Genomic DNA, 12,478 nt, shown 5'->3' on the forward strand with positions numbered 1-12,478 from the left:
GTCCTCACTATTGGTTCTGTCCTGTGAGATTCTAAAGGTAAAATATCATCACACAGCTCAGCAATTTGCATCTTTCATAGAAGTTTCCATCATATCTCATTAATAAAACTTGTATTTATTATTTTATCTTCTTGTTATCATTCACATTCCTCATGGAAGATGCTGATTTTGCCTGGTTTTTGTTAAGCAAGTCTTATAAGAAGCAGGAATTCCTTACTGGTGACTTGCCAGGTCTCCTCTAAAGTCAGATATCCAGTGTGAGCTCCTGCAGGGGTGAAGGGCAGCTGGGAGACCACTGAATTCCTCTGCTCCAGGCATGATAAAACAGCAGGGCTTGCCAAAGCACCTCAGCCCTCTCCAGGGAAAGGACAGCACATCCCTGAGACTAAGAGGTGGTCAGCTAGGTCAGCTGGGGCAGAATTAGACTGGGTTAAGAGAGGCAGTTCAGTTTCTTGCAACAGGTGAAAATCAGCAAATCTCCATTCCTGGGGCTGACTTACAGCCCAGCCAGCTCCACAATCCATTTCCAGCAGTGCCAGCTGCAGCTGCACACAGGGCAAGGATGGATCATCCCCCTCTGCACCTCTGCCAGCCTTCCCCCTTTTCCACCTGGGTTTCTCAGCTGCTGGGGTTGGGGTATTCAGTGCAGGTGCCTTTGAAGGGTGATTTGTGTACTCTGCAGGAAGGGTAAGTGAACACCCCCAGGGTACAGCTGAGAGGGGATCCAGAGCAGCATCAAACTGCAACTCTGGGCAATAATACAAGAAAGGAGCTTGTGAACATGGAAAGCTGCTACATGAGGGTGTTACTGCTACTCTATTGCTATCAGGGTCAGAGAACAGCAGGTGTAGTAGTGATGATGACATGGCCCACCCTTAAGCAGTAAAAACTGCATTATAGCCCCTAGAAACTGCAGAGCTACACTCCAAATTAACACAATTCTTGAACAAAGTCAGACTCTACCCATGCAAGTTAAAACAATTAGTCCCTCCAAATAAAATTCATGAATTTACCATGTATTTTTCAGAGATGTTGTCTGAAAGGAAAGCCCTGAACAAACCCCAGACTTGAGAGTAAAAATGAATGGAAGGGACTCAAATAATACTATAAAAATTCTGCAGCACCAAGTGCTGCATTCTCCATGACTGTCCCTTCAGCATCCAGGAATAAAATCAATAACACCCTGTCAGATGCTCCCACCCAAAACATTCTGGCTCCTCATGTTGGACTTCTCACAACGTAAACAGTCACCCAGACACTCGTTTGAAAAGCAATGCTAAATTTACTTGAAAATGCAAGGTGAGAGAGACAGCTTGGTCAGATACTGGTTACAAGATTCCTTTTTTTTATGACTGGAATAATTTCTCAGAGGATGTGGGGGGAAAGGTATCAACAATATTAATTAAATATTAACCAATATAAATAAATATTACTTAAATTTGCACCATCAGCCAATGCAACGATGAGCTTTACATTGCTTAGCTCACAGGCAGCTCAAGAACTAAGTGCTAATCTATCCTTCTAACCAGGAGACCAGAACACACCTCCAGGTGTCACAAACTGAATTTCAGTGCTGTTTATTCTTTGCCAGCTCCCACAAAGAGTGGTTCAGTTTATGAGCAGTCTCTGCTAGAAACAGTTTTCCCCCATTTACAAAAGATGGCACCACTGACAGCCAGACTGTGACCAGGGATTAGACACCACAGGACTGGTTTTCCCCCATGAAGGCAGCTCCTGCAGCAGTAATTCTGCCCAGCAGGGAGGTGCAGCTCAGGTTTTGCCATATCCCACACCCAGATCCCCAGGAGCCAGGGGGATGCTCTGCTTTGGTGTGAAAGCAGAGAAATCCATCACTCCAGTCTGCAGAGACTCCTCCAGCAGCCCCTGGGCAGGCTGGCAGCAATGCTGGTTCTAAACCATCCCACCTGTGGGAGCTGGAGCAGCAAGAGGGAAACACACAATTGATAAAAGCAATTAAATACCCAGTCACAGCTCTAAAACCACTTTAGGGTGTCTTTGTTCTCCTGCATTTCCAGATAAGCATTTTATGAGAATGGATTTCCAATGGGATGTGCTAGCCACCATGCCACAGGAAAATGGGGACTGAGAACAGTAAGAATTTTTTTTCTGAAAGGTTACATTCCACCTGTTTGACATCTACACAGATCCATGTGGCCTCTGAAACGTGAAGTGCATCAGCCCCAGCAGGAACACCCAAACTGCACAGCCTTGTGCTGCCAGGGATTGCCTTTTGTTTGCAGCAGCAAAGAGCTGCCCCACACTTTTATTTCTTTCCCTGCTACTCTGGAGCACCTACCAATCTCTCCATGCAGCATGGGAATTGTGGAAGATGCTTTTTGTATTACATGATTTATTTAAAGCCTGTCCAATCTCAATTTATGAAATCCAGATTGTGAAGCAGCACATAACAATTTATTCCTCTCCTTAGCATCTTTGGTCACTAATAGCAATATTACAGTGCACTGTGCCAAATAAATACACTTTAAAACCTCAATCAAGCATTTGGGAAGCTGCTTACAGAGACTCAATGCACAGTAGCATCACTGCAGTTAAAATCAAACATGATTTCCATTTTGATCTGTGTCTTCACACACATCAAACCAAAACCATACCAGGGTTAAGATCTGAATTCTAGCTTTTTGCTACTTTCTTAGAGCTAATTATTTTTCCCAACTTTCAGAAGATTTGATTTGGCCACGCTTATACATTTCTCCCCCCCTCCCCTAAACAACAAAAACACAGTTTTAGTGTTTTCAGATGTTGAGATCTTTTATGCTTGCTAAAGACACTAATTTGAGTAGAAAGAAGCAGCCATCAGCCAAAGTCCATTCTTTTGAAGATTACAGAGCTACGTGACAATTTCTGGCAGTTGGCCGTGGAAAAGTCAGGATCTGTTGGTGTCTTATATCCTGCCTCATTTTTCACATAAATGTGTGACATACATCTGGCTCTGGAAGAAATGTCAGTTCATCTTTCAGGCCCACCAATTTGCCTCTTGATCCTCTTGGCACGTGAAATTTCATAATCATTTATCTTAAAATCCTACACTGTGTTAATAGCAAAGCATAAAACTGAAATGCTAAAATCCAAAATAGGGGTCAGCTACCTCACCACTAATCTTTATATTCTGGAATAAAGCTGTACAACCTTACTGCAATAAAAGCACTGGAAACATTTTGGCTTTTCCACTGTGGTGAGTACCACTGGTCTTTCTCAGGATTCTGGATCTTAGGATTCAGCAGAACTTTTACTGAACACACTGAATTTTGGGTTAGAGTCCTTCATTTTCCAAGTGCTGAATAGAAACATGCCAAAAAAAGAAGTGGTTTCTACCTTCCACTTCCACAATGCTTCATTTCTCAGCTTTGTGCTGTCTGTCACTTCTGGACACCTTGCATGATGTTCTTTCTTCAACTGATATGGCCAGATTTTATGGAGCCAATATTCAATTCTGACAATATCCTCCTTTATTTGCATTTTAAGCATTAACGTCCCACCAAAAAAAGAAAAATCAGAGTAAATCCAAGTAACTGGATATTGGGCAGCAGTGGGTATCAGCTCTAAAGACATTTTATTTCAATTTACTTTTACAGGACATGTCAAACAAAATTTTGCTAATTTGCTCAGATAATAACAATGGAAGCGCTTCAATATCCAAAGTGAAAATAAAATGAGCTCTAATATTCACCTGAGCCTAAGCCCTTTGGAAGCTTACCATGAGGAGAGGAGTGGAACATACTTCCCCTCTTGCTTTGAATGAAAATTTTATATGTGGTATTTTGCCAGGAATAGAAATTACTCCTGTTCTTTAAAGTTTGACCCAGTACAGCTGCTTTGTTTAAAAATAAGTTAATGATTACTTTTGCATTCACTTCAATAGATCAAAAAGAGAACATTATTCCAAAAATCGAAGCAATGTAAGCGATTTTTATTTGTTATTTGAAAGAAATTAAATGGAAAAAAGCCAGGTTTTTTAAAATGCAACCAACATACTTTCTTCATTAACATTTTGCAATGTTTGACAATACTTAATAAAATAGCTTTAATATTACCTAAAATGTTGCAATTTAGCCTTTATGAGTTATGCCAAACTTTCCACAGTCCATTCTCCAAAGCCTACTCATCGCAAAATACCCAGATTTATAGTTTTGTCCTAAAAATGATTTAAGCTAAAATACAAAAAAAATTTGCAATTTTCCAGAACTCCCTTTCATACTACATTAATTTAGGAAATATTTTAATGACAGGCAATCATAAAAGAGAAGCAGAGATGCAGTATGGTGAACAGGCCAAGTTAAGAGTTCGTACAGGGAAGAAAAAAAAAGCTGAGAGATTCAAACATCACAGACTTAAAGAGACACTATTAAAGGTATCATATTTCCTGCCTTCTGCTTTCACAATATATATTGTTTTCATTTGCTGGCAGAGCAGGCTCTGCAGAAACACACAGATGACACTTGAGTTTTGTTTCTGCCTACCAATAGCCAGCCTTTCTCCTGGAAGTTTTTCAAAACTCTTTCAAAATTTAACTATGTGAACCTTTATCTAAATATAGGTATGGGAAAACTACATGAATCTTTATCTAAATATAGATATGAGAAAGAGTTATTTATATATGTATACACATGTATATAAAATGAGCTTAAAGTTGGACTTGGTAGTTAGGATACTGACACTTCAAGATGATACATAATGTGAAAAAAACTATTCTACAATGTCAGCCTATATTTAATTTTAGAAAATTAAGCTAGGTGGGGTTTTATGCTGAAATAAATCAGCTATGGCAAAATTCTGCACCTGAAAGTACTTTCTAATTAAATATAAGTGAAAATCTGTTATAATCAGAATTTAAGACTCATCTCCCTTATTGCCATAGATGGAGCTTTTTGATTCATGACAAAAGTACTGGGTAAATTAATTTTAAATGTTCAGCACATTCATTAAACAACTCAGACACAAATCTAATCCTGAGATCATCTGAAACAGCTTTAGTGCAGCATTAGCTCAATACTCCAGACTTCTCTTGAATAATTGCTAGTGGGCACTTAACTCTTGAAAGCTGCTTTAGAAAATATCAATGGGAAAATAACAAGTCCTACAAGAAATGCCTTGCAGATAACAGTTACCAATCAAGCATAAAAAGCCTGCATTCCAAACCAGCTTGTGATATTGTTCTGGTCACCTACTTCTAACAAAGAACAATTCTCCAAGGTATTTCAGTTTTCCAGACATTTTGTTCTGCTCTCAGCATAAACAGACAGAATTAATGATGATGAAAAAGAGCACACCCAGATAAGAGCAGCAATTGGATGCAGAATTAACTTTGTCATTTTTAATTTTTAAATTTATACTCCTGCAGGGCCAGGAGTTTCCTATAAATTGATTCCAGATTGAGACATCTTATATCTACCTTCTCCAAAAAAAGAAAATAAATTAACTTAATTGCTATCAAAAGCAGAGGAAATCCACAATCCATCCTACACTAAGTCTTCCATGATACCCTGGAATCCACTATTATCACTGGCATTATGCTACTTCAGAGGAAATGAAGTGAATCAGAAAACTAAATATAAAGGCAGTTTTAGAAATACTGTGGTTCTCAAAGGAGAAAATTTAAATTTCCATTAGCATAGACATATATAAAATACAAAAATGTACAATAATATGGAATTGTTATTAACAAAAAGTCCTTCCCCCACATACCAATTTTAAGACTTGCCCAGATAATGTCCTTCTGGTAATGTTATTGAGACTCTGGTTTCACTTCCAGTTCTATTTTCTTGGCAGACACACTACATTTAATTTCAAGTATTAGCTATCATGTAATGTAAATTCAGCTGCCTTTAAGAGCATATTTTAATTTAGGTGGGTATTCATCTCTGTTTCTTAAGGAAAGTTAATTTTATTATCATTAGATATTGTGGATGACCATTAACAGTGAGGTGGAAATTGTGCAGCTTTTCCATAGGTATAAATACAGATACTCACAGCCGTTCAAGTTGCTTCAGATCCTGAAAAGCTCCACGTTCTATAACACTGATCTGATTTTCTTCCAGGTGCCTGCAATTCCAGAAATACTAGTTAATTTTAACAAAATATAAAAGCATCCCCACTTCTCTTCAAATGTTATCAAAATGCTTTTCACCTAAGTATCAATACCAGCTTTAATTGGAGATTATTAAAATAATCAGGGCAGAGGAGCACTGTTTCTCTTGGTCACTAAGAGGAAATTGATTCCAAATTTTCCTCCTGACCACCTCATTTGGTAACCATTTTTGTTCCTAAACTTCTGTAACCACATCTTGCTCAGAAAGGTGCTGGTTGTTACATCCCTGGGTCATTCCTCATCTTTCTAGGATATTTGTGTCCCATAATTGAGATTACTGACTTCTACAGCCCACAACAGGAACCCACACAATTGCAATGTAATTTTTTCATCCCTCTATCCTGCACTGATTCCATGCTTGCTCTGGAGCAAATCCTCTGTAAGTGCTTCCAAGGGGTTCCACCCTCAGGAACAGCAGCTGTGACCAAATTCTCTACAGCCCCACAGTACAAAAACTGTGCAAAAACACCTGGGACAGGTCCAGGCTTCCACTGTGGCTGGTCCTGCTTTTCTCTCCACCTGACACCAGCTCTGGGACAAGTTACAAGCAAAGGAGACTGACTTCTCTCTGATTTGCAGTGTGCAGGGGATGACTGCCACTCAGAATTGCCCAAATTTCTGCCACAGCAGAAATGCTCTTGACAGGTGAAGTGGAAGCCAAGGAAGAGACTCCAGAATCCCATCTGAGGTGACCTTTTCCCTCTCTCCAGCACACACCCATTCCTGCTTCTGTGAGAGCACTAAACACCTCTGAATATTCTGTGTAACACCTCTGAACAGTCTGCAGCCAGTGAAAAGCAGGGAACAACACTGTTCCTGCCTGTTCTACAGCCACTCCTCTGCCCTCTGAGGATGCTCAGAGCTTTTCACTGGACAGGAGCTTATTTTAAATGCAGGTGAACCCAATGGGAAGAAATGACAATGTCTGACTTAAGTCAGAAGGCTGAATTATTTTTTTCATTATAACTATGCTAAAATACATTAATATTTTATATAAAAGGAGAATACTAAAACTACATACTACTTTCTCTGACACTAACACAACTCGTGACCCTCTCTCGAGAGTCCAGCCCCAAGTGGGTTGGATTGGCCATCAAGGCTCAAACAATCCTCACCAGAATCTAATTAAACACTTACTCTAGGTAAACAATTCTCCAAACACATTCCACATAAAAAAACCCAAAGAGTAGAAATAGAAATCGTTTTTTCTTTCATTTCTCTCTGTGCACCTCTATAAAAAATCCTGAAAAAAAAAATGTGCTTGCCACAGGAGCTGAGGGCACAGACAGCAAGAGAGAATTGCATAGGTAACACCAAGAAGGTGAAAATAGAAAACTACAAAACTCCAGCATGTGAACAAGAAAGCCATGCTGCTTAAAGGATGGGGAGGAAAACTGTGTGAGGAAAAGGGAAAGGGACAAAGCTGGAGGGGATGTAAGGAGAAGGAGCACAAAGGGGTATTTTGAATGTGTGGTGTTTGCTTGAGACTGGAGGATTTTTTTTCTGCTGTCCAGGGCTAGGAGTTTCCAGGTCACTTGCTCCTAGTCCTCATTCTGATGTGTGCAAACAGGATTAGGCTACCTTTCTAGGAACACTGGCTGCAGATTTCTGCATTCCCACTGTACCCCCCAGCAAACAGGGCAGGGAGGGAAAAAAAGGGAAAATAGGGTTTAGTAACAAAATTATGAAGAGACCATAAGAGAAACTAAAGAAAAGTTAAGAAAAATCTGAAGGATGTTTTATTCCAGTGACTTCTGTGGCAGATACCATGCTACTCAAAGTTTGAGCAAATAAGTTACGTAAACCTGGAATGAGCAAAGGACAAGAACTCCAAAAAAGCTCTAAAGATGGCAATTGTACATATTGGTTATTCCTGAAGGCATAGAAGACTGCAGCAGCATGAGGCAATGTCTGACACTATCAAGACCCAACCAAACTGAAACAACTACTGGCATTAATATAGTACAGAACATGTATTTTAATAGACTCTCAAAATGGTATTGACAGCTCAGATGGGAGCCAAGGAAATCTAAACAACTCCTCTGCCAGAGAGGAGAGAAACACCACAAGAACAAAAAGTCTTCCCATAGATTTGAGGTGTTTCCTTAGTATATGACAACTTGTTCATAATTGTTAAGGTAGCAGGAGCAAAGACTCACCTTTTCCTTAGCAGGACTTAAATATTTCTTGAATTATCACTAAAGAACTGAAACAGTTCAACAGTTGCAGCTTTAAGGGCTTGTTTTAGAAGATACTCAGAGGAAAACTTTTCATCACTAACTCAATAGTGCTGTTTGAGGTTCACATAGAAAAAACAGCAAACCAGGAATGACAAAATCTGCAGCCTGATGCTTAAGGCCAATGTACAGGTATGGTTAAGCCCTTGATGGATCCTGAGCTCATGAGACAGCACCACCTGAAATCTTTGTATTTATCACTGTATACTACACCAAAAAACCTCAGTTTTTATATACGTATGTTTATATTTTATATGGAAATAATTATATTTTTATATTTATAACTGTATACTAAACAAAAAAACTTGAACAGTTTCCTTCTGTTCAAGTTCTACAGCTATTCTTGATCAACTTCTGCTTAAATCCATGAAAAATGCTGTTAAATGGGACTATACCTTACAGTGGCCAAAATCTGAAAGCCCTATTTTCTAGTGTCTCAATATAAGTGATTTATGCATGAGTGATTGCAAAGCAGACCAAAATCCTTAGCACATGGCTTATTCAAAGCTAGTAAGAAACAGCTAACAGCTCTGCCACTACGGTCACTTTAGTACAGAACTAAAATTTACTGTTTCACATAACAAACAGTTCAGGTTGCCTGGTTTAAAAGAATACCAACAACTGAATAATGTGCCAAAATTACTAGAATTTGATCCCTGGAACTAAGGAAATTCTAAGTAGTAGCACCCTTAAATAGTCTCGTAAAAACCAAACAAGTTCTGTTTTATACTCACAAGACACGAAGATTCTTCAGCCCCGTGAAGTCTGTCTTTGTGATTCTTGTGATGTTATTTTTTTCTAGATCCCTGCAGAGAAATAAAGCAAGCAGCATTCAGACACTATAACTGACACCCAGAATTCCATTAGCAGAAAGTACCTGCATCCACAATCTGCTCAAACTGTACAAACAAACATTTGCCTTAAAATCTCAAGAAGCAAGTCATTGATCCTGATGCATTTTGCCTCCTCCTCCTCTATGTTGTTCTCATAGATGAAGTTTCTCCCATTTTTAGTTCTAGTGTCAGTGCTCACTCTATGCTTCTTTTCCCCTCAAATTCTGTAAAAGGCTGTGTATACCCAAGCCCCAATTAGTACAAAACAACTGAAATAAGCGTACTGGGCCCCAAAATTATAATTCTAAACCCAAGTGAGTCCAACCTGCTGCAGAAACTTTGGCCACACAGAGCCTGAAAAGAGAAGAGCTTAGTTCAGTGACTCCCTGTGCGCTCCTACCCGGCTGTCTGGATTATTCACCGGTGCCACAGGACCTGGTTTGCCATTTTCTCCCCTCCAGCCCTGCCTTTGCCAAGAACCCCTGAAGTTCTGCCAGTTGAGAACATCCTGTTATTTGGCCTGTTATTTCATGGTTTTCAGTCCTGTTCAGTTATTTCATGGCTTTCAGCACTGTTCTCCCTGACCTAGTGCTATCCAACAGGGACAAGACAAACAGCTGGTCTTCCTTTCTGGTCTTCATGCCATCAATAATATGGCATGTAGACACAAAATGTATAATATTTTTGGCATAACTTTTTCAAACATTTGACATCAATCTTTCTATGAGACTAACATACAAGACCTTAACTGGATTGAAGCAGTATGGAATGCACTAGAGCATAGAAATAAGTGTTTAAGAATATTGGAATCTATTTTTAATGGTTATTGACAGACATCAAAATAATACTAATAAAATCCTTAAGTCATAAAATGGATTATAAACAGATTTTACAAACCAAAGCATCATAGTTCATGCATCTTAGCACAAGACCTTTCTATAATACAAGAAATAGTCTCCTGTCTGGAAAGCACAGATAGACAGTAAGGATAAAGATAAAGAAATGGGGGGGAAAGGTCCCTATGTTTCAGCTATATGAACAAGACAGCCTGTACCCCTCTTTGACTTATGTCAGCTGTATTTTAAAAGGTTCACTGAAGAAAAGAAACCACCAATCCTGTACAGGGCACTTTCACTGCCTGTACCAGCCATTCTCTTCCATTTGTCTTTATCCTCTCGACTGACTCATGCTTTTCCCCAAGAATACCTTTGAATCACTGCCTACATCCTTCAGACTTTCCAGCTTAATTTCCTTTTCTGCTCTCAGCTCAGTTCTTCTACCCTGGTGCATCATTAACTACTCACTGGTGTGCCAGTGAGCTGATTGCAAGAAACACTGGAAAGAATTACGTCTGGGGTAAGCAACACATAAATAGCTGGTGTTTGACTTGCATGTTGTTCCCCATCTGCTTTTGATGGCATTCCATCACAAGCTCTGCCTTTATCTCAGAGAAGCTCTAGCAAAACACAGCGTTCAGCTGGTTGGAATCCCCCAAGGCAGAGAGGAGCCAGCCAAGGGACATGGAGCAACACCGTGTCCACGGCCCCGCTTTTTGTGTATTTTGGTAAGACCTGATCCCAGCACAGCTTTACTTGGCTTCAGCAAGTGCATGCAGAACCACCACTCCTGCCATCCACACAGCAACATCTCCACCACACCCAGTCTGAGACAGCAGTCCCACACACGAGCACAATTCCCCAGGAACACTCAACATTCCTCCCCTGGGGAAATCTGCAGCTCTCTGTTCTGAAAGACTTCAACATTCCTTGATCAGCACATATCTTGAGATCGCTTTTTCCTCTACTCCTGCAGATTGGCACAGCCTATCCTGTATACACAATATCAATCATCCTATTAATCACTTACAGAGTTTAGTGTCTAAGTGAAAGGTTTCCATTTCTGTTATTCCAATTACTTGCACCATGCCCTAACCTTAAGAGAAACATTCCTCACGAAGTTCACTCTGCTCAAACCATAACTGCAGCCTCTGTTTTAAAAAACAGTGTTTACCTTCTGAACATTTGCTTTTTCCAACGTGCTCTGCCTCAAGACTTATCTGCCATTTGAAGAAAAACAGACTAAAACTGTGATGAACTATGTAAAATTTCCTCCTCCTGTTCACAGTAGGTCTAATGCTGCTGCAAAGCAGCAGATTGCCACAGGTTACCCCATTAGTCAATTAAACTTTGTGACTCTGAAGTTACTGAACTAATGCAGACATTAGTGGTTTACAGCTGGTATTTGTGGGCAACATAATATTTTATGTTTCCTTTATAAAGTTTGGCAGCTGATTATGGGCTCACTAGTGGGTTTCAACTACAAAGAGCTAAACCTTAACATGTAATCTTGGTTGGCTTTCAAACACATCAGTGTTCAAAAGGACTCTTGGAACCAAACAGATTTCTTGGAAAAGAAATCTCTGTGTCTAAGATATGAGGAAAATAATACCATGCAGGCAAATTTATTTATATTTCACTTCAACATGTATCTATGTCCAGAAATAATTTTACATAATATTCTTATTGTGCAGAACTCCTGCATTTTGGGTAGTATATGGGGCCAAGAAGATCTTGAATCCTACTCGACACATCTCTCCCACAGGACCAGCTACTACTCTTGGTCATTTCACATTCAAATAAGATAGTCTAATCAATTAAAATATCTCAGAAAACTCCATTAAGGAATACAGGTATCTTCTGGAGTGTCAGCAGCAAAGTTGATTATCACTCCATTAAAAGAAATCAGAAATGACATCTATACCAGCTTTGGTAAAGCTCTTGACATTAGGTCTGCCTTGTTAATTTATTTTAGCATAATTTTTAGGATAAAGCATGCTAAGAACAGTGCAGCTAGTGTTAGCTTTAAGAAAACAGACATGGAAGGAATTATTTCAGTGAGAATAGAAACATGAATTGGACTAGAATGGTACAAGACATCATGAAAGTGAGTTCAGATGAGCTATTAAGAGAGCTTTACTCATAAACATGTCCTGCTATGTTCTAATAACAATTTAATTCAACACATATTTTGTAGATGCTGAAGACTGAGTCACACAACGTACACATTTATTACAAACAGGGATGCTTGGAGCAACTGGAGCAAATCCTGTCTCATTGCAATAATTCCTCTGAATTGCTTCATCTTTCATTCTTCTCTAAAGACAATCAAGTGAATTTAAGACAGACTTTTCAATGTCTTGAAGCACCAACATTCCCAGGAGCATGCCAGGAGTGCACAGATTTCCTCTGCTACATTATTTAAATTTTGGTTGATAATTATTC

General features: G+C 39.3%; 1 protein-coding gene across 2 annotated transcripts in view; it reads right to left on the minus strand.

Annotated features, from left to right (window-relative positions):
* Window positions 1–12,478, minus strand: part of SLIT3 (slit guidance ligand 3) — a 482,283-nt gene that overhangs the window by 450,929 nt on the left and 18,876 nt on the right. For both annotated transcript variants that reach the window (XM_031506038.2, XM_031506039.2), the window contains 2 exons: window positions 9,099–9,170; window positions 6,010–6,081 (listed from right to left, as the gene is read on the minus strand). In XM_031506038.2, coding sequence (XP_031361898.2) covers window positions 6,010–6,081; window positions 9,099–9,170 — 144 coding nt within the window. The remainder of the gene's footprint in view (window positions 1–6,009; window positions 6,082–9,098; window positions 9,171–12,478) is intronic.

This window comes from Lonchura striata, chromosome 15 (genome assembly GCF_046129695.1).
Source record: "Lonchura striata isolate bLonStr1 chromosome 15, bLonStr1.mat, whole genome shotgun sequence".
NCBI lineage: Eukaryota > Metazoa > Chordata > Aves > Passeriformes > Estrildidae > Lonchura > Lonchura striata.